Genomic DNA, 23,093 nt, shown 5'->3' with positions numbered 1-23,093 from the left:
CATCCTGGCCGTCCTTGTGTGCACAGCACCCGCAGCGCACGGTCTGATGCAACTGGCAGAACAGCAGGAGCTAGACTGAAAAGGCGTTTGGCCTGCCTGCCTCTAATGAGGGGTTAATCTTCCCTGTGGCTCCGGCTGGACGCCCAGCTGAGCTCCCTCCACCACAGGGCTCCCTGTTAAATGAGTCCCAAGACCCCAGCTGCTACAAACGTGACAGGCTGTGTGAGAATCTGGTGCAGGTGGGGGCTACCGGTGGGCAACTGCTGACCCCAAGGATGGGCCTCTCCTTCCTCCGTTCAGCCTCTGCGTAACCATTTCCTCCCCTGGGGCCTGCGCCTCGAGAGCCCCTGGGCTGCGCTCCTGGAGACCGCTTCATGTCTGGCCCCGGCTCTGCCGTGGGGCTGTGAGGACTGGGGCCTGCAGGCAGTGCCAGGCTGGCGCGGGGGCCTTCCTGCTGCAGCGTGGGCAAGACTGTGCCAGCTGCTGCCGGGTATTTGCTCCAGGTACCAGCCTCCCCAGGCATTAGCCATCTGCCTCCCGAGTCGGGGCTCTGTGACCCACGAAGGCTGCGCAGATGGGAAGCCAGCGTTTTGTTTGGGCAGAGCGCCCTTGAGGCGGCTCTCTCTCGTCCGCCCCCTCAGAGCAGCCAAGCGGCCCAGCCTGCGCTCTCAGCCAGGCGCAGCGGGGAGGAGAAGCCCCTGGGGAGCTGCAGGGAATCCGCTTCCCCAAGCCCGCAAGCTGCCTGGAGTTCCCTTCCCTGTGACTCACCAGGATTCCCCCTCCCTCTCCTGACCTTTCCGCTGGCTCTGGGGGGAGTACCCTGCACTCCCGCAATGACCAGCAGTCCATCTAATGGCCAGGAGGCTTGTTCCAAGGGCTACGTGGGGAGGGAACAGCAGGGCACCTACAGGAGAGATTCGGACACAATTCCCTCCTGGGGTTTGCTGGGCCCCATGGAGCGAATATTCACTGTCTTCAGCCCTGCTCTGAGCCAGACTGCCTGTGGGCAGGGATCCTTGCAACTGAGCAGCCCACAACGGGAGGCGTGTGTTGTCCAAGTGACATTGCAGGGGGAGTTTAGGGAGGAATCTGGTCAGGATCCTGGGGTTTCTCTTCCCAGGGGATTCTAATGAGCACGCGTGCTCAGGGCCTCTCTCCTCTGAAAGGCAGCACGTCCTATGTGAGACGTGACCCCCGGGCCATTGGTTCAGTATGCAGTGATTCATATACTCCGTCACCAAGCGCAAATCCCTGCAGCAGCCTGGAGTGTACCCACCCAGGTACTCAGCAGCATTCTGTAGCTGTGGGGTATTATTCCTCTATTAACGAACAATAAGGAATTAATATTCATACCGTGGTAGTACCCAGAGGCCCTGATATCAACCGCAGCCCCTAGGTGTGGGTCTAGTCCCTCTTTGGTGGGGCAGGAGGAGAGAAGGCAGCCCCTTTCTTTGGTCTGTTGGCATCTCCAATCACTGAACTGCATCATCAAGGAGTCTGCTGGGTCTGTTGGTTGCCCCGTTACTGTTTTACGCTTCATTATTTTCCATGTCTGCTTAACAGGCCACCCCACCCACCCCCGGGCACTTCCCCCAGCAGCAGGGAGCTGGGAGGAGGGAAGTGACGAGTGCAAATTCTAGGGGTGAGTGCCAGAACCTGCGACTCCCTGTGAAACAAACGAGCCCCTTGTGTGACTCGCTCTGGGAAACGCCTCATTGGCCAACCCTGCATGTGGCTTTGACGCTTCAGATTTTCCCTTTGCACACGTAAGCCTGGCAGCAGAGGGTGGCTTTTCCTGGCTAGCAGTCAGCGACACTCCATGCATGCTGATGGAGCCTGTCGCCTGGCTCCAACCCGCCCTGTGTATTCTGGAAAGGGAGCACTTGAAACACGTTAGGCTCTTTAATTCCCTAATTAAAGAGGATGAGTCTGGTTTGGGTGTCTGGCTATTTTTAGCTTCAGTCCCTCACAATGTAAACTGGCGTCACTCTGCTCCTTCTGGGGAGCTCTGCTGAGGGTGTTGATTTGCGCTAGCTGAGGACCCAGCCCGTATGAGTCAGAGAGAGGACTGCGTGGGAATGCGTCTTCCCCACTAGTCTCTTTGTACCTGCCAGTTCTCTAAGGCAAATAATACGGCATCCTTACTAAAATGCCCTGGAGCCCTGTGCACATCAACCCCAGTTAAAAGCATCATCCCACAGGGATCTCTGCCATTTGAATTCTGAACAGCGGGATCGGCTGAGCTCTGTCTTGTTAATAAAGGATAGTGTAGGTGATCAGAAGTGCTTTGACGCAACCATGGATGTGTTTAGATCCCAGGGAACAACTTGGAGCGTAGGAGGCAGAGTGGACTCGGCTGTAATGAAATGAATATGAAGGGGGTGTCGTGGGGGGGGGTCGGACGCGTGCACACACGATGTGCTCTGCCATTGAGACTTTGCTTTCGTTCTTTCTTGGCCTGTCATTCTTTATTTTAAGCCATCCAGACTAAAAATACACCGTTGCTCTTGGCCTACGGAAGGCCATAAGCATTTTATTCCCAGTTCATCAATACCCCGTGAACAACGTGAACTTTGCCATAGAAAACCTATGTCAGTGGAAGTAATCTCTTGGGCGAGTTTAAAGCAGGCGGGAATTCTCTTGCTAAAGAGAGAGGGTAATAAACTGGGCTGGTTGGTTGTTTTTTCAAAACCATGAGGGTTCAATTGAACTGCTCTGAAAAGATATGGGGGATGCCACCTGTGGAAATAACTTGTGTGTCTAGCTACAGCGAGACTTAGTTGGAGCGGTGCTTGAATTTTTACTTGGTAAGAAATGACTGGTGGAGGGGCTGGTTGGGGGGGGGTGGGGGAGAATAAGGGCACTTTAGGGAATGGGGCCGGCATGTGTCTCTTCATCGGTTATAAGGCCAGAAGGGATACTAGTAGAAATATTTCATCAGACAATTCTACTGCAGATTTTGCTGGAATCTGATCAATTTCATGCCTTCTTCCAACACATCTGTGTAAGCAGCTGGGTTGCATCTGCAGAGACAAAGCACACATGCAGTCAGCAAAGGGTTTGCCTCTTGGGAGGGTGTCTCTAACCAGAGATCAGACCAAGTTACCGTAAGCAACAAAAGAGTGAGAACGCTGCCTCATGCCTGGAGTTGGGCACGTTCCTGAAAATAGCGTGTATTCATTATATCAATCGGTAGTGTGTGCTTATCTGAAATGTATCCCACCTGGTCACGCTACGTTGAAAAGGCTAGAGCAGAAGTAGAGGGGGCTCGGAGACTGGCAACAAGAATGATTAAAGGCCTGGAAAAGAGGGGGGAGACAGGACTGCTTACCTGAGAGAGGCGACATGCTGAAATAATGAATGGTAGAGAGAAGGTAGATCAGGGCCCTTCTGTTCACTCTGTCTTGTAAGTACAGGGAATGTCGCTGACAGACACACACGAAGAAATAAGTGTTTACCCACCATGCAATTGGCCCATTGAACTCATTGCCACAAGATGTCACTGAGGCCAAGAGCTTAGAAGGATCGCGAAAAGAATTGGCCATATATATGAATAATGAGAAGGTCCAGGGTTACAATAGCGAGGATGGGGAAAAGGTGGGAAGGAATGTAAACTCTCGTTCTTCCAGTGAGCCTCTGACTCATGGGTGTTAGAAAGATGATTCCTCTGAAGCAGCTGATGCTGGCCACTACCAGAGATGGGCTATTGGACCAGTGTAGCAATTTCCATGACCCTGAGAGGGCAGCTTGACCTTCCCAAAAGAGTTCTCTCCCATCTTCCCCCAAGTTCCGCTGTTGTTGGCTTTTCCCTGAGCGCTCATACAAAGAGTGGGGGACGCTGAGCTGGAGTTAGCCCTTGTTTACCAAGAAACAGCTGGCACCCCAGGACATCACACCGCTGGCTGCTTTCAGTGGCCAGTCTGGATCACCCAGTGCTCTCAAACCTGCACCTGTCAATGGCCCTACCCCCCACCCAAGGGATACTGGGACAGTGTTTCTTGCTCATGCCACAGCCCTGTGTGACATGTACAGGAGCTCTGTGGAAGCAGCTGGTACCCCATGAGGTATCAAGTTATTGCCCTTATCTCCTAGCCCTGACTGGGCCACATGGCAGATCCCTCCCTCCATCCATGACTCCCCTACCTTCCCATCAACATTCACACCAGTTACGGACATGCAGCTTGTTCCCCTTCTTTCCCCTGCAGATGGGCTTCCTTCCTCTGTCCCTGTAGGCATGCAGCAGCCAGGAGTAATGTAGGAGGGAACACGCATTTGAAAGCAGCTTTGGTTAGGTAGCAGATTCTTTTATGGTGCTCACCATGAACTGGCCCCCGTTCTTTTGTGCTTTCGGTAGGAAAAGGGAGGATCTTGCAGGTTCCCCTAAAGCTGCTGGTAGCTCAAGCAGAGCTTAGGTCAGTGGCAGTTCCAAAAAAAACCCCTTTTTTATTTGACCCACAACAAAAACATTTTTTTTTAAATTTCCAACAAAAATGAAACATTTCATTTAGATTTTGAGCTTTTTTAAAAAAATTCTTATTTTTTACGTTGGCTTCAATAAAACTGAAGGAAATTTTCTAACAAAAAGGTCACTTTGAAACGTCCAAATGAGCCCTGTCCGAATTGAGTTTGGTTCTGGGCCAACCATGATTGGCGAAACGTTTCGGTCGACCTTCATCTACATTTTGCACTGACTCGTTTCCATTGAAAAAGATTGCCAGCTCTAGTCAGAAGCTCTTTTGTGCTAAGGCCCTTCTGATTCCTCCTCTCTCTGCAGAGATTTGGCTCGGAAAGACCGGAATGGCGCTTCCGATCCCTTCGTCAGAGTTCGCTACAACAGCAAGACCCAGGAGAGCTCGGTGAGTCGAGAGAGCAGCTTGGGGTGTTGATCCCATTGTGGGGACAGGGAGGAGAGCAGCCTGTGCTAGAAACTCCCTCTGCCTTTCCCTTCCCCAAGGGGAGACCCAGGGATGCAGTCAGCCGCATGGGTCATGTTTGTAGCACAGCACCCTTCACAGACACAGCATCCAAGGTTACTCTTGGATGGATCAGTTAGCACTGAAAGTTACATGTGAGCATCACTGGGACCAGAGCCCTGGGAGCCTCGTTCTGTGCAGAGGTTGTGTTGGTGCTAACGGGATGGCTCGGGGCGGTATACGTCAGGCCAGAGTTTGGCCCTGGTCGTGTTCAGGACTCCAGGAGGAAAGCCGCTCGGGTGTGGCGCTATGAGCCATTTCAGTGACGTTATTTCAGGTAGAAGACGAACTGCCTCAGGATTTCCTCTCGGGATGGGCCTGAGCCAGACTCCTGAGGTCTGAACAACCCCAGGCTTTGGGGGGGGATTGGCACCCCCAATCGAAATGTTGTAGCATGGCCCCATTTCTAGTGCCCTGTTGGACTCCTGTCATTGCCAGCCTTGCAGCTCAGCTCTGGTGGCACTGTCTGTATCCGACCTAGGCCTCTTTGCAGTGACCTAGTACGGGAGTATAAACTTCATTCCAGACATGGGCATAGCCTCTCAGTCCAGGTCAGCACCTCCGGTTTAGCAGAGTGGGGACTGTCAGAACGGTACTATCTGATCACGGGGAAGTAGTTATGCCCATCTGGGGAAGGGATCCAGGTGCCCTCTAGATGTACGGCAGGAGGGTAAATGCAAGGGACGGGGAAGAGCAGCTGAAGCTAAATGAAGAACCAATGGCGGTAAACTGACCCTGAAAAAACGGAGGCTGGAAATTAGAAGGTTTCTGACCATGAGAGGAGCGAGGCTCTGGAATCCAACAAGAATAGTGGGGACAAGAAACCTACCTGGTTTTAAGGTGGAGCTTGATAAATTTAGGAGTGGGATTGTATGGGCTTGCCTGCAATAGCCGCGTGCTACGCTCCATGACCCAGGAGGTCCCTGCCCGTCCTGTTCCTGGATGGCAAACGATGCATAGGAACTGTTTTCCTGTGAGAAGAAGTCAGCAGACTGAGAGATCTGCTGATGCTGGGAATGGAAATGTAGGTAGTTTAGACCTAAAGTTTAGCTTCTGTACAGTTGGGGTTTTTTTTTTTTTAAAGAAAAAGTTTTACCAGAGCCGATAGGAATCGAAATGATTGCCCAGTTACAAAGCACAAAGGCATCAGTACTGACCACCACAAACGTCCCCTCAAAAATCACGAGATTGGCTTAAAGAAAGGAAATTGGGTTCTTTTTATTTGCCTTGGGTGTTTTGAACCTTTGGGTCACGTTTTCGCCATTGTGAGCTAGAAACTTACTTTTATAAAAGGAAAGCTGTGATTTCTCCCCCCCCCCCATAATCACATGACTCTAGGAGCTGGGGCTTTCAGTGAAACGTGACCTGTGACAAGACTCCCTATGAAATCACAAGAGTTAGTAACACTGTGTCATGGCAACACGGGGCTGTGAGGAGCGGGGGTTAACAATTGTGTTTGGGATCTAAACCAGCTGTAGTGCATGAGAATCAACGGCCTGAATTCTCAGTGACACTAAGTCCACATTATACCACTCTAGGAGGGAAGAGGCCTTCCGGTGGTCTTAAATGTAAATGTGTATGCATTTGAGTGCCCCTTTAGATTGTCAGAACCATTTTATAACCGGCTGCCCCAAACCCCTAGGCTTTCACCACTCCTCAGCTCTGAGGTGCTGGAGATCTGGCTCTGGCGACTGTGGCTTGAGGCCATCTCTGCAAATGCAGGGCCTGATATTCCCTGTCCTGTGCCTTGCGTGGTCACTCACGCTGTGCAAAGTGGGCGTGAGGTGCTTTGCACTGATGCAGACGACCAGGCAAGGTGCATAGCCGCAGTGAATCAGGTCAAGAATCAAGGCCAGGAAGAATAATCTAAGGGCTGTTAGTGACACAGGTAAGAACACTCTCTTTATTTTTAAAAAACCAAAAAACCAAAAAAAAAATTTTTTTCCTTTAATTTGCTTGGTGACTCGGTGAGATGCTGTTCCCTTGTCCTGAGCTGCTTAGTGGAGCATGACAGATCCCGCTGGGGAGGGTGATGAAAGCTGTACTGTTTTGCCTTGCCCAAAGGTGGTCAAGAAATCCTGCTACCCCCGCTGGAACGAGACCTTTGAGTTTGACCTGGACAAGTCGGCCACAGAGAAGCTCTGCATTGAGGTGTGGGACTGGGATCTCGTCAGCAGGAACGACTTCCTGGGGAAGGTGAGGGGCGACCGCCAGCTGATCAGAGCCACCTCCATTGGCCTGGTTCTTATACAGTCAGTAGGATTAATATTTAATAAGCTTCATGGATCAGACACGGGGCTGTGAGTCAGACACCTTGAGGGTCTGGTTCCAGCTCCACCACTGACTCTCTCTGTAGCCTTGGTAAACCCTGTTGCCGCCCCGTGCCTCAGTTTCTCCCATCTTTGAAATGGAGGCAGGATGGCCCAGTGCTCAGGGCACTAGTCTGGGACTCAGGAGACCTGGAATGAATTCTCAGCTCTGCCACAGCCTTCCTGTGTGGCCTTGAGCAAGTCCCGTAGCCGTTGTGTGCCTAATCTGTGCCAGGGGATGACAGCACCGCCCTGCCTCGCAGGATCAATGCATTAAAGATGGGGAGGGGCTCAGGAACTTCCCATCACTGTAAAATCAAAGAGTGAGAATTAGATGCTTAGGTGGAAACACCTAAGTTAGGATGAAATAATTCTGCCTTCCTTTGTACAGTGCTGCCAGCCCCTCGGGGAAGTCAGGTAGAAGGTTAAGTATTTTCATTATTTTTATCCAAACCACTGAAGTTCCAGGGCACGCTGGGAGTTCAGATAGAAGCGTCTGGTTCTGGGCCATCTCTAGGCTAACCGCAAGCATCCTGAGCATGGCCTAGCGGAGGAAGGGGGCGTTCAGGATTCAGAACTGCACCAGGAGTCAGTTCCCACCTTTGCCACAGCCTTCATGTGGGACTTCGGGTGGGTCACCCAATCTCTCTGGGTCTCAGCTCCCCATCTGTGAAATCCTTTCTCTCACCCTGTGTCTCTCTCTTGTCTGTTACGCTGTAAGCGCCTTGGAGAAGGGACTCTCTCTCATTCTGTGCATGGACAGCGCCTAGCACCCTGGGGGCCCTGATCTCAGTTGCTGCCTCCTAGGTGGTGGTGTAATATGTGCAGTTGGCCATGGGAACGAGCGAACTGTGAGAGAAGTAGCTGGTGAGACTCGTTGGAACTATTCCAGAAGTGATCCGCTAGCGAAAGTGCCCTGTGGTAACCCAGTCAGGGAGAGGGTTACGTTTTCCTTGCCAGCTTTCTCCTCCTGCGTTCTTCCTAGGTGGTGTTTAATATCCAGGGGTCACAGACCGTTCAGCAAGAGGAAGGATGGTTCAGGCTGAGGCCAGATAAATCCAAGCCCAGAGTGGATGAGTGAGTCCGTCTTATCCAGTTACGTTTTCATGCCATAAAACGCAGAGAGAATGCCAGGGGATTCAGCAGGGGGTGCTGTCCCTCCTAGGCAGTGCTGACCCCGCCGTTCCTGGGGCTTGCAAGGCAGGCGACGCGGTAGGGGGCGCTCTCCCCTCTGCGTCTGTATTTCTGTGCCAGCCTTTCCAAAGGGACGCCCGCCCGTGGTGTTTCTGCACACCACGATCGGGTGGGTGTCCTCGTGGGTCCTGGTACATGTGGTATCTCATAGGAACATAAGAACGGCCCTACTGGGTCAGACCAAAGATCCATCTAGCCCAGTATCCTGTCTTCCGACAGTGGCCAGTGCCAGGTGCCCCAGAGGGAATGAACAGAACAGGTCATCACCAGGTGATCCATCCCCTGTCGCTCATTCTCGGCTTCTGGCTTCTCTCCACGCTTTGGTTCTGTGCTTCATCCATTTCAGAGGCAACCTGGGCTCCCTGCAGCTGCAGGTGAGGGTTCGAGATGAGACAGTGCTGCCAGGCAGTTACTACCAGCCTCTGGTCCAGCTGCTGTGCCAAGAAGTAAAAGCGGGGCCCAAGGTGAGCTGGCTGCACCACACCGTCTCACACAGGACAGAGCTGGGCGGCTGCTCAGCTGGGCACATGGCTAATATTTCCTGGCATCACCCCTGTTCAAAACAGGAATTCAAAGTCCTAGAGTTTTAAGGTCATTCTGATCATCTAGTAAGAGCTCCCGGTCAGCCACCCTGCAGGCCGCAAGTGGCTCCTGTGACTCGCAATGAGCTAGGTTGGTAGTGACCAAAATATCATTCCCTGCTGATGATCAGCTCATTTCAGGCCATCAGCCAATTACCATTCGACATCTGCTCAAGGCCCCCATCAATTCTTCTCATGCCGTGACCGACATCCCAGACATAGCCCCGCTAGACTGATTAACCATCATCTGTTTGTATTGTGATAGCACCTAGGAGCCAGAGTCCCAGCCCAGGACCCCGTTGTGCTAGGTGCTGTACAAACAGAGATGGCCCCAGCCCTAAGCAGCCTACAGTCTAAGTAAGGCGTTTTGGTGCGGCTGCATGGGGGAAGCCAGTATAATCCACACTGAGCGAGTGCGGTCTTTGTCTCTGTCCAGTGGCTGGCACCACATAAGAGGGTAGCAGTCTACTACAGCTGGCAGCTAAGGGAGTCACTCCTGTAGCTCACGTGGCAGAGGCTTGTGCTTTTATCACTGATGATGCAGGGTTTCGAACCCCACTGTCAGCCCAAGCGGGGTTGGTTACCCCAGTTCTGCCAATGCGTAGGCTGTACTCGCTCTGTAGACAAAGGACTTCAGCCTCCAGAGCTGCCAGCTGCCAAGAAAACTCCCCAGAACCCAGTGTGCCCTGCCGAGGGGAAAGGCCTTATCCTGCCTGCCTCTTCCACTCACTGCAGCCCCTGCTTCTCTTCCCAGCAGGATGGGAAGCTTCATTTAATCACCCTGATCGATGAAACTACAACGGCGGAGTGCAGACAGGAAGTGGCCATCAACCTCGTCAAGCTCTTCCTAGGCCAAGGCTTGGCCAAAGAGTTCCTGGATCTCCTCTTCAAGCTGGAGCTGGATAAAACGGGTGAGGCACGAGGATATGGGGAGGAGCCTGTTATTACACTAGCAACAAGTGACCCAGCTACAGTCTAGCGGATAGAGCCCTGGACTGGGTTCTATTCCTGGCTCTGCTGGGTGGCCTTGAATAAGTCACTTCCCCGCTTTCTGCCTCAGTTACCCCACCTGTAAAGTGGGATAATGCTATCAACCTTCTTTGGAACGTGATTTGAGATCTACTGATAGGTGGTGGTCTGGGGATGTAAAACTAGCAGGAATTCACAAACCATTTTCCCCCTGTCACTTACTTGTCCTCTTTCGCACCCGGTGAGTCCATTAAACAACACAAGTGTTTCTAGTTAAGGGGCAGCCTGTTCCATGTGTACGGGATAGACGAGTGTCCCGAAAGCCAGGTGCATGTCCTACAGCTGCTCTGTGCTGTGAGCCCGGTTCTCCTCTCGCTTACTCTGATGTGAATCCGGTGCAGTGCGACCGCGGTTACAAGGTTCTCTGGAGGCTGGTTGGTTTACCTGGCTCTGAGTATGTAAGTAGGGAACACAAAGAGCGCCATCTACTGGCAAGTAAGAAAATGGGACATTGTTCGTAAGCAAGATAAAGTCTGGTGCAAGTGGCTGCTGAAACCCCAGCTCTGAACAAGTTTAACTGCGCTAGCGAGAAAGGAGAATCTGTCCAAGGGGCATCTGTGGCCGCTGTCCCTGGAGGATCTCAGCACCTCCGCATCCTTAATGGAGTCAACCTCACAGCAGCCCTGGGCGGCAGGGCAGGACTCTTCTCCCTCTTGTACAAAGGGGGACCTGGAGCACAAAGAGACTAAGTGACTTGCCCCAGGTAATGCAGGAAGCCTGTGGCAGAGCAGAAGAATTGAGCCCCAGTCTCCCATACCCTGGGCTCCTGCTCTAAGCACTGGGCCATTCTTCCTCTCAGAAGCAGGGGGTGGTGCCCAGAGATCATCAGACTGTCTTTGCCCTTCCCCAGCCAACCCCTTCTCCCCCCATCATCCCCTAAGTCTGTCACAAACACAGTAACGTTTGATTTCAAACCCACAATGTCCCTGCAGGCTTGGGATGAATCAGGGTCAGCTGCCCCGGCCCATGTGAGTTTTGTCTGTCAACCTCCAAACAGCTGATGATGCAGAGAGGTCACAGACAAGGGGCTGGATGGCTCTGGAGTCTGCTAATGGCACTGAATTCTAAAACAGGCCAAACCCCCTGGAACTGGCTAACCCCCCACTTCGGGGGTGTTCTGATCTGGAGGCAGGCTTCAGGAAGAGCTCTCTTCTCCTAGTGACCAGGGCTAATGTCTGCTGGCCAGGATGGAGCTACAAAGCTTGACAAAACCGTGGCTGGGATGATTTAGTTGGGGATTGGCCCTGCTTTGAGCAGGGGGTTGGACTAGATGACCTCCTGAGGTCCCTTCCAACCCTGATATTCTATGATTCTACTCAAAGGGGGGAGTCACAAGGGAGGCAGTACCACATGTGGAATTGTCACCCCTTGATTAAAAACGTTGCTTTGGGAGACGTGGGTCCAAGTATCTAAGTGGGGCTGATCACCAAAAGCCTGGAGGGTTGGTTCAGCTCAGCACTTGAGGCTGAACATTAGTGAGAATTAGGTGTCAGGATTGCTTATGAGAGTCACCCCCATTCCCATTGGGCCTGCAGGGCTGGGCTGGAAGTGCCAGGAGATCCTGCCATGATGGGAATGCTTAGAAACGGCAACGGGAATGATGATAAAATAATTGAGGGGGGACCTGAATTTTTCCAAGGCCCCCAAAGGATCAGTTCAGGTTCGACTTGAGCTCCAAAGTGAAGCTTTGGGTTGTTTTTCTTATTTTATCCAAGCACATTCAGGCTGGCCTGCAAGACACGCCCTTAGCATGCAATACGCACCAGGGAAATTCTGCTCCAAGTGACCAAAGCCGGGGGCTCTGGCTCCTCAGGTCTCTCATGGGTGACGCTCTCATTTTTCAGATGAGCCAAACACGTTATTCCGGAGCAACTCCCTGGCCTCGAAGTCGATGGAATCCTTTCTGAAGGTGCTGCCCCGTGCTCAGCCCGCCGCATGTTATACCCTGGAGTGTGTTATCAGTCTTGTAGTAACCACGAATGCCAGGCAGGGAGGTGACCACATAGATAATCGAGTCTGGCCCCCCTTTAGTTGCCGGCTTGAAACCCGCTCCACAACTCACCGCTAGAGCTGGGGCTGAGCTGAAACCCTGTGACTGTGCGGAGTTTGGATCCAGATCTTTACTCTGCAGCCCACCATTATCTCTGTAACGGGCCAGGACAAACACCCAGCTCTGGCACCAACGAACTGGGAGGAGACCAGGGCCTTGGATCCCTGTAGCTGGAGTCCATCTGTAAAGTTAGATCCCCCATACCCTCCGCCCCATCCTCCGTGAGATAGTGGGGTGGCCCCTGAGACTTTCATTGGCCAAAGGGCTGCAGTGGGGGAGAGATCCGGACACGCGGTGTGGATCCAGCTTTGCCCTTCAGATGCAGGACTGGGCCCGTCTCCTGATGGCTGTACATGCTGAGGGGGAGAGAGAGCGTGTGTGTGTCTGTGTGTGCGAGCTGCACACTTCTCTGCCTGCCTCACTGGCCGCCTCTCCTTAGGTGGCAGGGATGCAGTATTTGCACAACGTCCTGGGGCCAACAGTGAATCGAGTCTTTGATGAGAAGAAGTACATCGAGTTGGATCCCAGCAAGGTGGAGATTAAAGAGGTCGGGTAAGCGGCAGTGCCCGGCGTCGGGCAGCCCCCGGGGCAGGGGACGAGAGTGGCAGAAACCAGGAGCCATGTTCTGGCTCCGACACCGAGGAATGTGGCGCTGACGTGTAGGCTGCTACCCCTGACTGCCCTGGTGCCAGCCACCCTGCCCTAAATTCACACTGCTGCTGGAGCTGACAGTGCTCCCTGAACGTAGGGGATGCGTGAGGCTGGATGCTCCTCTCCCCTGGCTGTAACTCCCATGAAGACCTGACGCAAGTGAGATCAGGCCCACGATCTTTAGGAGCCAGAGTCTCTGGGTATGTCTACACCGCAAACAAAACCCCACGGCAGTGAGTCTGAGCCCAGGTCAGCTGACTCGGGCTCATGGGGCTTGCGCTGTGGGGCTAAAAGAGCAGTGCAGACATTCAGGCCCAGGCTGGAGCCTGGGCGCTGAGACCCTCCCCCCTTGCTGGGTTTCAGAGCCCGGGCTCCCACCCGAGCCTGAATATTGACACAGCTATTCAGCGTGAGGCCAAGTCAGCTGACCTGGGGGTGGGGGGTTTGCTGTGTAGATGTACCCTAAGGGGCCAGCTGGTGTCGTGTGGCATCACTCCATTGACGTCAATGGATCTACACTGACTGACACCAGCTGAGGATCAGGCCCTAGATTCTGTGTGGATCACAAACCTGCCTAACGTTCCCCCTCCAAACAGAGCGTTCTCCTAAAGCCTGTAACTCCCTGGCTGCAAATCTCTCTCTCTACTCTGGGCCCCTGGAGGGGGCCAGTAAAGGAATCCCAGGGCTAGAGAGGAGCCCAAACCAAACCTCCGGCTCACTCCTGACTTTGTTCTCAGGCCTGTCTCTAAACAGAGCCACACCAATGCCAGGGGATTGGCTGATGACTTAGGAAGAAGGGAGCTAACTCACCCGGCGATGGTCCAGCTAGTTCAGCGTCCTGTATCCCACATCACGCTGCGCTAGACTCTTCAGGAGCAATCCTTCCTGACCCCAGCCGGTGGCCAGCATGTGTCCTGAAGCATGTGGATTGGCAGCCCCGCACCGCAGCTGTGTGGCTGCAGAGACCACTCATGCTTACGCACACGGTCTCCCCCAGTGTGCGTTCCTGACTGTGTCCCTGCGGCTCGCCCGGCAGGTGCTCCGGGCTCCATCGGATCCAGACGGAGAGCGAGGTGATCCAGCAGAGCACCCAGCACCTGCAGTCCTACCTGACCGACCTGCTCATCTCCATCGCCAAGTCAGTGAGGACGTGTCCTGCCACCGTCCGCGCCACCTTCAGGCAGCTCTTCAAGCGGGTCGAGGAGCACTTCCCGGAGAACAAACACAAGGTTGGTTGCCAGGCCCTCCCCATCCCTTTCTGTCACTGGCCCAGAGGGAGGCCAGCCCAACACAGAGACCGTGACTCTCCCCGGGGGACCTGGCTGTCCCGTGCTGTGGCTGGCTTCCAACAGGCATTGGCTGAGAGGCTGTAGAACAACTTAACCCACCAGGCAGCAGCTGCCCAGAGCCTGCTGCTCAGACACAGCAGTGATGGGAGGGGGGTGGCCTTGGCTGGAAATCGCAGCCTTGTTTGAGTCTGGACCTGCTCCAGTGCAGGGCCCGCTGAGGTGGGAGCTGCAAGGAGCAGCACTGTGGTTCAGTGGGGGGCGCTCTTCCCTCTGGGCAATTAATGAAGCAATGGTGGCCTGCAGGGCTGGTCAGAAATTAAACTGCTCTGTGACGGAAAATGGGGTTTTCGGCTAAATACAACCAATAGTGGGGAAGAATCCTGCAGTCAACTTAAACTGCAAACAGCTGGCATGTTTGTTCCACCCCAGAGGTGGCTGCATTATAGTGGCAGGAGAATATGCTCTATATTTGCTAAAGCACTTTGATGCTGCTGGCCCAAGGAGGCTTGGGGGGCCTGATTCTGATTGTGCTTACACAGAGATTAGCTGACAGACACATACCATCCCCCTGGGAGGCCTAAGTTGCTGCTATTGGTATTTAATGAGCGGTTTCCTTCTCTGTCTCCCTGCCGACACCCCTCCCTGACCACTCTCCTCCTGCAGAACGTGAAGTTCATTGCCGTCACCAGCTTCCTCTGCCTCCGCTTCTTCTCTCCTGCCATCATGTCCCCCAAGCTCTTCCACCTGCGGGAGAAGCATGCAGATGCCCGCACCAGTCGGACCCTGCTGCTCCTAGCCAAGGTAAGTCCCATGTTGCCCCAGGCTGCGCTTCATTTGGTGTAGGGGGGGTGTCTGTGTCCATAAGGGACCCTGCCAGCACTTCCCAATGCAGCATTTCCAATCGGCTAAGCCAAGGGGCTGGCATGGGAGCACAGGCAATATTGCACTGCCTGCTGACCCAGTGTGTCATGCTCCCCTTGGGTGGGAGGCGGCAGTGGGGTCAGCTAGCCTTCCTGCAGCTCTCTGAGTGAGGCCAGGACATTTGGGGGACTCCAAGCAGCAGTGGGCTGCATCAGCCACTCACACAGCCAGAGAGAACCACAGAGTCTGCTTGTGTCCAGCTGCCCATTTCTCTACAGCAGGGGACTGAGAATCAGGACTCCTGGGTTCTATTCCTGCCCTGATGTCAGGCAGAGTGTAACTGCCCCAGCTTTGCCCGGAGCACACAGCTGTGGGCAGCTCGGGTGGCGTGCTGTGATCCTTCCCTCTCGTTTGGTGCCAGGCTATCCAGACTGTGGGGAACATGGACGCTGCGGCGAGCCGGGCCAAGGAAGGCTGGATGGCCCCTCTGCAGCCCACCATCCAGCAGAGCATCTCCCAGATGAAGGAGTTTATCACCAAGCTCATAGACCTCGAGGAGAAGGAAGGTGAATGGATCTGCTGGAACCAGTTGGTCTAAGGACCCCGCACCGCGCTCCATTTGGCTTGGGGGGATTCGCCGTCACTGGTGTGGCTTTGGGCTGAATCCCTCTTCTAAAAGCATAGCAGCTTCTGGCCCCCACAAGTAGAACGCTGGGACTCTGTCTCTGCTTAGCCTAGATGGATAGAGCCAGGTAGATCAGACTGGGATCAATGAAGTAGCCTGTGTCACAGGTCAGGGGACCTGTATTCCTGCTCCATGGTTCAGCAAAGACACCCACTTTTAGGCTTTGGGCCCCAGCCACCCCCTTTCTTGGATGGGACCCACATCTCATGCCCACCTGAGTCAGGTTTCCCCAGGCGATACAGTCCCCTGCCTATGCTGTGATAACCCCAGCAAGCCAGGCTGTTTAAAAGGTCAATGTCTGCACTTTGTTTCCCCTCCAGAGGCTAGGACAGGAGAATTTCCCATGGGGATCAGGTACCACACAGCCCTTTCTAAGCACACACGCTGGTCTTCAGGTGACAGCCTGAAAACCAATAAAAATAACCTACACGTGTACTAATACAGTTACCTGAGATGGGCTCCAGCAAGGGGCGATCAGTCTGGCCGGCGATGGGTCCTTCGCACTGCCCCCAGGCGGTTTTCTGTGGTTGCGAGTCATGGCGGCCTCTGCTCGGAACACACATGTAGGTTAGCCTTTCCTCTATACAGCTGGGGCCTTTGGCTCATACAAGAGTGAACCACAGACGCAACCTCTCCCCTCAGGGTGGGGCTGCAGAAGATTGGGGCTTTGCATAACCAGAGGGGGGTACGTTGGGGCACGCGCCCGCACACTCACTCTCTCCCTGGGCAACCCACTTAATTGTTTGTCCCCAGAGTTCATTCTTGTCTGGCTCATTGTTTCAAAGGCTCCCTGGGAGTGCAGAACACTCCCCCGGGTTCACACTGGTCCCGTCTGCCCCAAGGCATTACGTACAATCCCACAGCGATACATAAACTGTGCATTCTTAATACAATGGACTCCACTCCCAAGAAGGATTTCCAGGGACAGTGCAGGAAATGGCCATCTTTGTCGCAGGCGGCCCCGCCTGCAGGCGGTGTGCTCCAGCGGACAGGGCACCACCTTGGGAAGGAGACTTGCGTGCTTGTCCCGGCCGTGCTGCGTGCCCTGGTTGTGAAATGTGAATCGCTCTGGGAGACTCTGCTCTGAGGTGCTTTGAGGTCTGCAGCTGACCGGGGGCTAAGTGGCAGCTGTCTGGTTCTGAGGGCGTCCCTGTTGCTTGCAGAGGTGGACCAGCCGAAGGCGCAGACGCTGGTTGTGAAGGAGGGGCCTTTATTCATCCACAAGAGCAAAGGCAAAGGGCCGCTGCTCTCCTCCTTTAAGAAACTCTACTTCTCGTTAACTAGTGAGGCCCTCAGCTTTGCCAAGACACCCAACTCCAAGGTAAGGGGGACGCACCCTGCCATTAGCGGGGAGTGGTTTGCAGCCTGGATGGGCCCAGCTCAGGGAGGCAGCTGCTGGTCCCACGTCTTCGGTTGGGCTGCACTGATCGTGGAAGAGAAGTGGCTGTGGGGCCTCAGGTGGACACTCTGCTTTGCCTGGACCAGGCGGACAGATGGAAGCTGCTTCCCTGCTCAACCCCCATCCCAGCCTTTGCTGCCAGGGTCGCCATGAGCCCCCTGGGAGCACTGTGCTCTAGGGGATATTCAAGGCAGGGCACATTCCCCCTGACACATGGCAGTGACACGGGGCAAAGACTCTGCTCACACTGCTGGGACTGAGAGCTGGGTTTGTACCTCCATTTGCCCATCTGTGACGTGGAGCTGAACTGCTGGCTTCTGGGGGTGGTGTTGAGAATTCAGGAACATGTACAAAGCGCCAGGGGTGGGTGAACTGGTCAGGGGGGAGAGAACTAGCCAGAGCCACCCCCCCAGGGCCTTGAAGGCTTTTCCTGCCCATCCAGTCAAGATCTGAAAGGCAGAATGGGCCGCTTGGATCACCTGGTCCGACCTGCAGAGCATGGGCCAGAGAAGCACGGTCAACGGTTCTGCAGTGCAGGAGATCCACTGGTGTCAGGATCTGGTTGCATTGTCTCTAGAGTCTGGGGTGGGGGGGGGTCAGCATGGAGCCAGCCTCCGACTGAGCTTTCTCCTGTGAAGCCCCCTCTAAGGGGGGCATGGCCTCTCCCTGGGCGAGCTCAGATCTCCTGGGCTCTGCTGTGGGGCCTGCTCTGCTGGGCTGGACCCCACCCCTTCTCCCCTCCTGACATTTCCATGGCTCCTGCCCACCCCTTCATTTCAGAAAAGCTCCTTCATCACCCTGTCCAACATCCGGGCGGCTGAGAAGGTGGAGGAGAAAAGCTTTGGCAGCTCCCACGTGATGCAGATCATCTATACTGACGAGGCGGGGCAGTTGGAGATGGCCTATCTGCAGTGCAAGGTGGGATGGTCACCCAGGCCAGGGGGGTGTCTGTTCACAGATCGAGTGATGGCGCTCAGCCCACAACTCACAGAGGAAGAGGATGTGCAGCAGACTGCTGCAGTCTGAACGGAGACTGGAACTCATGGGCCTGGCCGTGGGTGTCAGGAGTCGTCCCCCTTCCCTGACAGCGCAGCGGGCCTGGGGGTCAGGACTCCTGGGTTCTATGCCCGCAGGCTGGCCACACAGCTCAAGTGAGAGGCTGAGAACATGTGAGCAGCAGTGCGGAGAGCGACGCAGCCAGTCAGTCCTAGGGGCCAGAAGAGGCTCTTATGCTGGGCGGTGAGGGCGGAAGCTTTGTTTGCCTCGTGAGGCCGGCTGTTTCGGGGAGGAGGCTCCCCGGGAAAGACTAGTGCCATGTATGGCTGTCACGCCACAGATGGGGCCCTTTGCTTTGCTCCCAGGCAGGTGCGCTATTGTGCTGGGCAATGCCGATGGGCTGCAGGCCAAGTGATGCTGGGGGCTGTGAGTGGGGACCCTCCAGTCACTCAGTGGCTGGTGTTGCAGGGACATAGGGCAGCCCCCGCTGTGTGTGTCTGTTTCAGTGTGTCAATGAGCTGAACCAGTGGCTCTCGGCCCTGAGGAAAGTCTGCGGGAACAACACCGAGATGCTATGCTCCTATCACCCGGGAGTGTTCAAAGGAGACAAATGGACCTGCTGCCACCAAAAGGATAAAACCGGTAATGTGCTTGCCTGACCCCCTGCCAGCAAGGGGAAGGCGAGGGAGTCCGGGGATGAGAGCAGAGAGGCATGGCTCTTGGGTGGATTGTAGGCCTGTAGTTCTGCCATTGCCTCATTGTGTGACCTTGGGCAAGTCACCTGACCTCTCTGTGCCTTCGGGCCCCATCTGTGAGGTGCATGCCTGGGTGTAAAGCGGGTGTCTATGCTACAGGTGGGTGGGTGTTATGGGTTCCTCTCTCTGCCTGACCCACAGAGGCTGTGACTGGTACAGCCCAAACTAGGGACGTGTGGGTCGTCTGCTCGTGCTTTTAGCTGTGGAGCTCCCCGGTTGTCTGCCAATAGGGCTTGGAGCCCCTTGGCTCAGGGCTTCTCTAGGCTTACGAGGCCGCACCGGTGCAGCTGCGTCGCTGTAGTGAAGACGCTCCTGCGAGAGCATCTCCCGTCAGCATAGGTGCTCCACCTCCCCGAGAGGCGGTAGGAGAAGCCGTCCCGTCGACTACACTGGGAGTTCGGTTGGATGGGTGACCACGCTATACCGACATGAGTTTGTAGTGCAGGCCACAGCTCAGGTGCAGGAGTATTGTTCCTGTCCCCCTGGGCACGGAACTGTGTTCATTTGCTTTATTGATGTCTTGGGAACGCCCGGACACTCCCTCCTCCAGGGAAGCCAGAGCAGGGGGAGGGCAGGGAAGTCGCAGAATGCCTGCGGGAGTGTAGTTAAACTCGTGGGCTCTTACATCCACTAGAGGGCACCACTCCGATACCAACAGGTGGCCTTTGCCAGCCCACCTCAAATTAACCATCTGTGTCCTGGCTGCTGTCGTCTAGGTTTGGGATGTGATAAAACCCGGCACGGAGTCACCCTGCAGGAATGGAATGACCCCCTGGATCCAGATCTAGAGTCTCAGTTAATTTTTAGACACCTGTTTGGAGTGAGGGAATTAATGAGGTGAGTCATTTGATTTGTGCGGCATGACTGGGGCTGTTTCCCTCTAGGAGTTTGCACGCAGGGATCATCTTTGGGCCCTGTAAGCATGAAACAAGTCTCGCACACTGTCTTCTTACTCGCGGGGGACCATCTCTGTGGCCCCAAGGAGGGAGGGGGCCAATCAGCACAGTGAGTTGTGTCCCAGGGGCCAACACTCTGCCCCTGGCAATCTGCCTAAGGCCCAGGGCTCTGCTCTATTTCAAAGGTCTGGCTGGAACTGGCCTGGAGTTTGTACCTGTCTGTGCACATGTCCCAGGCGTTCTGACTGAAGCCAGGGTGAGGGAGATACCCCAGGGCCCCCCTCTACACTGGTCTGCAGCCTTGGGATCCTGTGCAGAAAGAGATGAGTCATTAGTGACTAGCCTAGAAATTGGAGATTGGAATCCCTGTTAGGTCCCATCTCGCCCATCCTCAGGCCAGGATTGTTCCCTTCAGTTTATTTACCAGTGCTCTGTCCATTCTAGTTTAAATGCCCCAAGCGATGGGGCTTTCACTGTTTCCCTTGGGAGGTTCTTCCATTATCTTAAGGAACTCACTGTGCGGGAACTCCTTCTGAAACTCACCCTCAGTGTTCCCTTTCTGACTGTCCCTGTCCACACCCTGTATCACCCTGAACAGTTCCTCCTTCCTGAGCATCCACTGGGGCTCCATCCCAGAGAAGAAAGTGTGGGTGAGCAGAGGGATGGACATATACATGAGGCTGGGATGGCTGCTCAAAGGTGTTTAGAAGAAGCCACCATGTGTCAGAGTTAGCCAAGGGGAGCAGACACATACATCTTAAACTTGCAAAGTCCTGACCATCTCATGAGATGCCGATTGTCTTCAACTCCTGTTATCGGTGGCATTGTGCAGGATTGAAACTTCTGGCCTCTTGGCTTTCAATATGGTGGGGCTAATCAGTTAATTGTGGATTACACCTGAAAACCCATTATTGTTTCATCTTTCTCCCTTAAGGGAAAAGTACCTGGAGATTTTGACGGAGAAAAATGAAAATGTTCTTCTGAGCCAAAGTGGAGGTATTGTTTTGTTTGATTAATCTTTCCAAGGTACCCATCACTACCACCTGGGCATGTGCTGAGATTTCGCAATACATCTAATAACCGGCACTCTTCTCCCTTTTCCCAGACAATGCCACATTACCTTGTAATAGTTCCCTGTCCTCGCCATCAACCATGGCTATCAAAATTTTCAACCAGCCCTAGCTATCATCCTCCGCTGCTGGAAGCGGGCTCAAATTTCTGGGTGGTGCTGTCTCTTCTGGTGATCCTTGGGGCTGGTAGTGTTGTCAGCAGCTGCTGTGCAAGCATCAGTCCAATTCTTTTTGGTTCCTTGCACCTCCACAGACCCCAAAAACGTGGATGGACCCACGAGGCTATTCCAGGTGCTGCAGGACCTCGAAGACGCCCATCACACAGCCCTCTTCAGCTCAGGCACCCTAACTGATCGGGACAGAAACTGCCTCCTGGAGCTGCAGACGTGACTCCTGGAGTGAGCCACTCCATCGGGGTGATGCCACTGCCTCTCGCTGTGCTCACCCGGTCTCTCTGCATCCATCAGAGCTGCCAACACCAGACATCTTTGCAACAGGAACTCCCTCGACACCGTGTGCTCTCACACATATTGCCCTGCTGCTCAAAAAGCCAAGCCATGAACTTCTGCTAGCTTAGTGTGTCTCCATTAGTGAGTAACTGGTCAATGACCCTCTTGTGCTTTCACTAGTCCCCAGAGCGGGATGTGTGGCCTGTGCTCCATCCAGAAGGTACCACAGAAGCTTTCACATCTCACCTCTGCCAGGGTTGCACTAGGGAGTCTCTCCACTATTATTTTTACCTTTCAGTCAAGATCCAGCTGTTTTGTCAAGCCTGATCTGATGTGAAATCGTAATTCCTCAATGCAATCTTATAGCTGAGCTGCTTCAGCCTGGGTTTGTCTCACCAGGGTCAAAATGACTCTGTGGTGCACTGAAGCCAGTTGTAATGTACAGGCTGATGCATCCACAGCAAAGGAGGGGAAATTTGCTAATGCAGGGGACTGGGAGCCAGGTGGCCTAGATTCCATTTGCTCTTCTGCCACTGACCCACAGTGTGAGCTGCGGCAAGTCCTTTGACCCTGCTGTGTTCCTCAGTTTTCCTATCTCTGAAATAGGGATGATGATGAGGCTTCCCCTTTTTGTTAAAGTGCTTTGCGACCTTCTGATGAAAGGCGCAATGGTGGTGCAGAGTATTAGGTAACTGGAGGTGCTGGCTGCCACCTGGAATTTCTAACCAGTGTCACTGAGCTGCACATCCATATGTCTCACTGGGTTGTAGCCGTGGTAAAGGAATGCAGGTTCAGCTTATTGAATGAACATGGACAAGGCAGCACCTTAGACCCCATTGCATGGTACGTGGTTACCGCTGGCTGCTCAGGGACTATTCCACACCTTGAGGAAGAAGAGTTGGGGAAGTGGTTCATTAGAGCAGGTGATTCTGAGCCAGGACTCCTGCTTCTATTCCCATCTCCCCCCACCCTAGGTAAATTGCTGCTTTTTTAGAAGCACTTGGCATCCACCTGCAAGAGTCAGTGCGAGCTGCAGAGGTTCAGCACCTCTGAAAGCCAGGGCCTTGACCTTTGTGTCTGTTTTTTCTGATCTGTAATTGTGGATAACATTTATTAGGCTAAACTAAGTTCTCTATTGCAGATTTTCACTCCCTATGCCTATCTCTCAGGGGTCTTGTAAAGCCTACTTACCTGTCAAGTGGGTCTTGATCCCAGGAAATGCAAAACCCTATCTATATAATGGCTTCCTGTCTGAAAAGTGCTTTCACATCCCTGGCGAAAGGTGCTGTAGAAATGCAGACTGGCCACTACCACCTGACCCACGTTTCAGGCCCAGATAAACTGATGCTCTGAAACTATTGAGCCGGTGGCCTGGCTCCTACTCGGTGTCCTGCACTAACTAAAGCGCTGGTTACAAACAGTCTGGTTCATGGCCATTTGGGTGTCAGAACAGTGCACCTGCTGGATCACGTGGCCCCTCCATTGAATGGACGGATAATGCCCCAGGTTCGACCTGCTGTTCCGTGTACTGTTATCATTTTAAAAAAGGAAAGGAGTACGCGTGGCTGCTGCTGCTCTGACACCTCTTATCATTTAGCGCAGCACAGGGCCTCAACCCGCTCCAGCAGCATGGTGGAGGGACCCAACTGACCAGCCCCTGGCCGCGGAACATGTGTCCCTTTGGGCAGGGGCTGGGGTGTTCATGGCAGAGGAGGCTTAGCCCTCAGTCGGTGTAGATGGCCTAAGGAAACAGACTCCAGAGGAGACCGGTGCCGAAGGGAGTAACCACGGCCTCTGCCTTCCCGGCCGCTGTCCAGAACCGAGGCTGGAGCAATAGCTGTGTAGGGGGATGCACAATAAACCCCTCTTCTATCATGAGGCCCGGGCTTTGCTTTTCCTTCCCTGC

General features: G+C 54.1%; 1 protein-coding gene across 2 annotated transcripts in view; it reads left to right on the top strand.

The window, feature by feature from the left end:
• The window catches only part of LOC125624107 (ras GTPase-activating protein 4), a 49,829-nt gene extending 26,764 nt beyond the window's left edge, over positions 1-23,065 (top strand). Inside the window, exons 6-21 of one of the 2 annotated variants that reach the window (XM_048824454.2) lie at positions 4,775-4,856; positions 7,038-7,169; positions 8,268-8,359; positions 8,823-8,940; positions 9,815-9,968; positions 11,931-11,995; positions 12,576-12,688; positions 13,824-14,016; positions 14,740-14,877; positions 15,359-15,503; positions 16,786-16,943; positions 17,802-17,939; positions 18,524-18,659; positions 19,489-19,609; positions 20,603-20,664; positions 20,992-23,065. In XM_048824454.2, the coding sequence (XP_048680411.1) occupies positions 4,775-4,856; positions 7,038-7,169; positions 8,268-8,359; positions 8,823-8,940; positions 9,815-9,968; positions 11,931-11,995; positions 12,576-12,688; positions 13,824-14,016; positions 14,740-14,877; positions 15,359-15,503; positions 16,786-16,943; positions 17,802-17,939; positions 18,524-18,659; positions 19,489-19,609; positions 20,603-20,664; positions 20,992-21,128 (1,984 nt within the window). In that variant the 3' untranslated portion in view covers positions 21,129-23,065. Of the gene's footprint in view, positions 1-4,774; positions 4,857-7,037; positions 7,170-8,267; positions 8,360-8,822; positions 8,941-9,811; positions 9,969-11,930; positions 11,996-12,575; positions 12,689-13,823; positions 14,017-14,739; positions 14,878-15,358; positions 15,504-16,785; positions 16,944-17,801; positions 17,940-18,523; positions 18,660-19,488; positions 19,610-20,602; positions 20,665-20,991 lie in introns of both variants that reach the window. The other variant, XM_048824453.2, reaches the window with a different exon arrangement.
• Positions 23,066-23,093: the final 28 nt, after the last annotated feature.

Source organism: Caretta caretta, chromosome 17 (genome assembly GCF_965140235.1).
Source record: "Caretta caretta isolate rCarCar2 chromosome 17, rCarCar1.hap1, whole genome shotgun sequence".
Classification (NCBI taxonomy): Eukaryota; Metazoa; Chordata; order Testudines; family Cheloniidae; genus Caretta; species Caretta caretta.
Note: the sequence above shows the minus strand (reverse complement) of the source record. Positions and strands in the feature narration are given on the sequence as shown.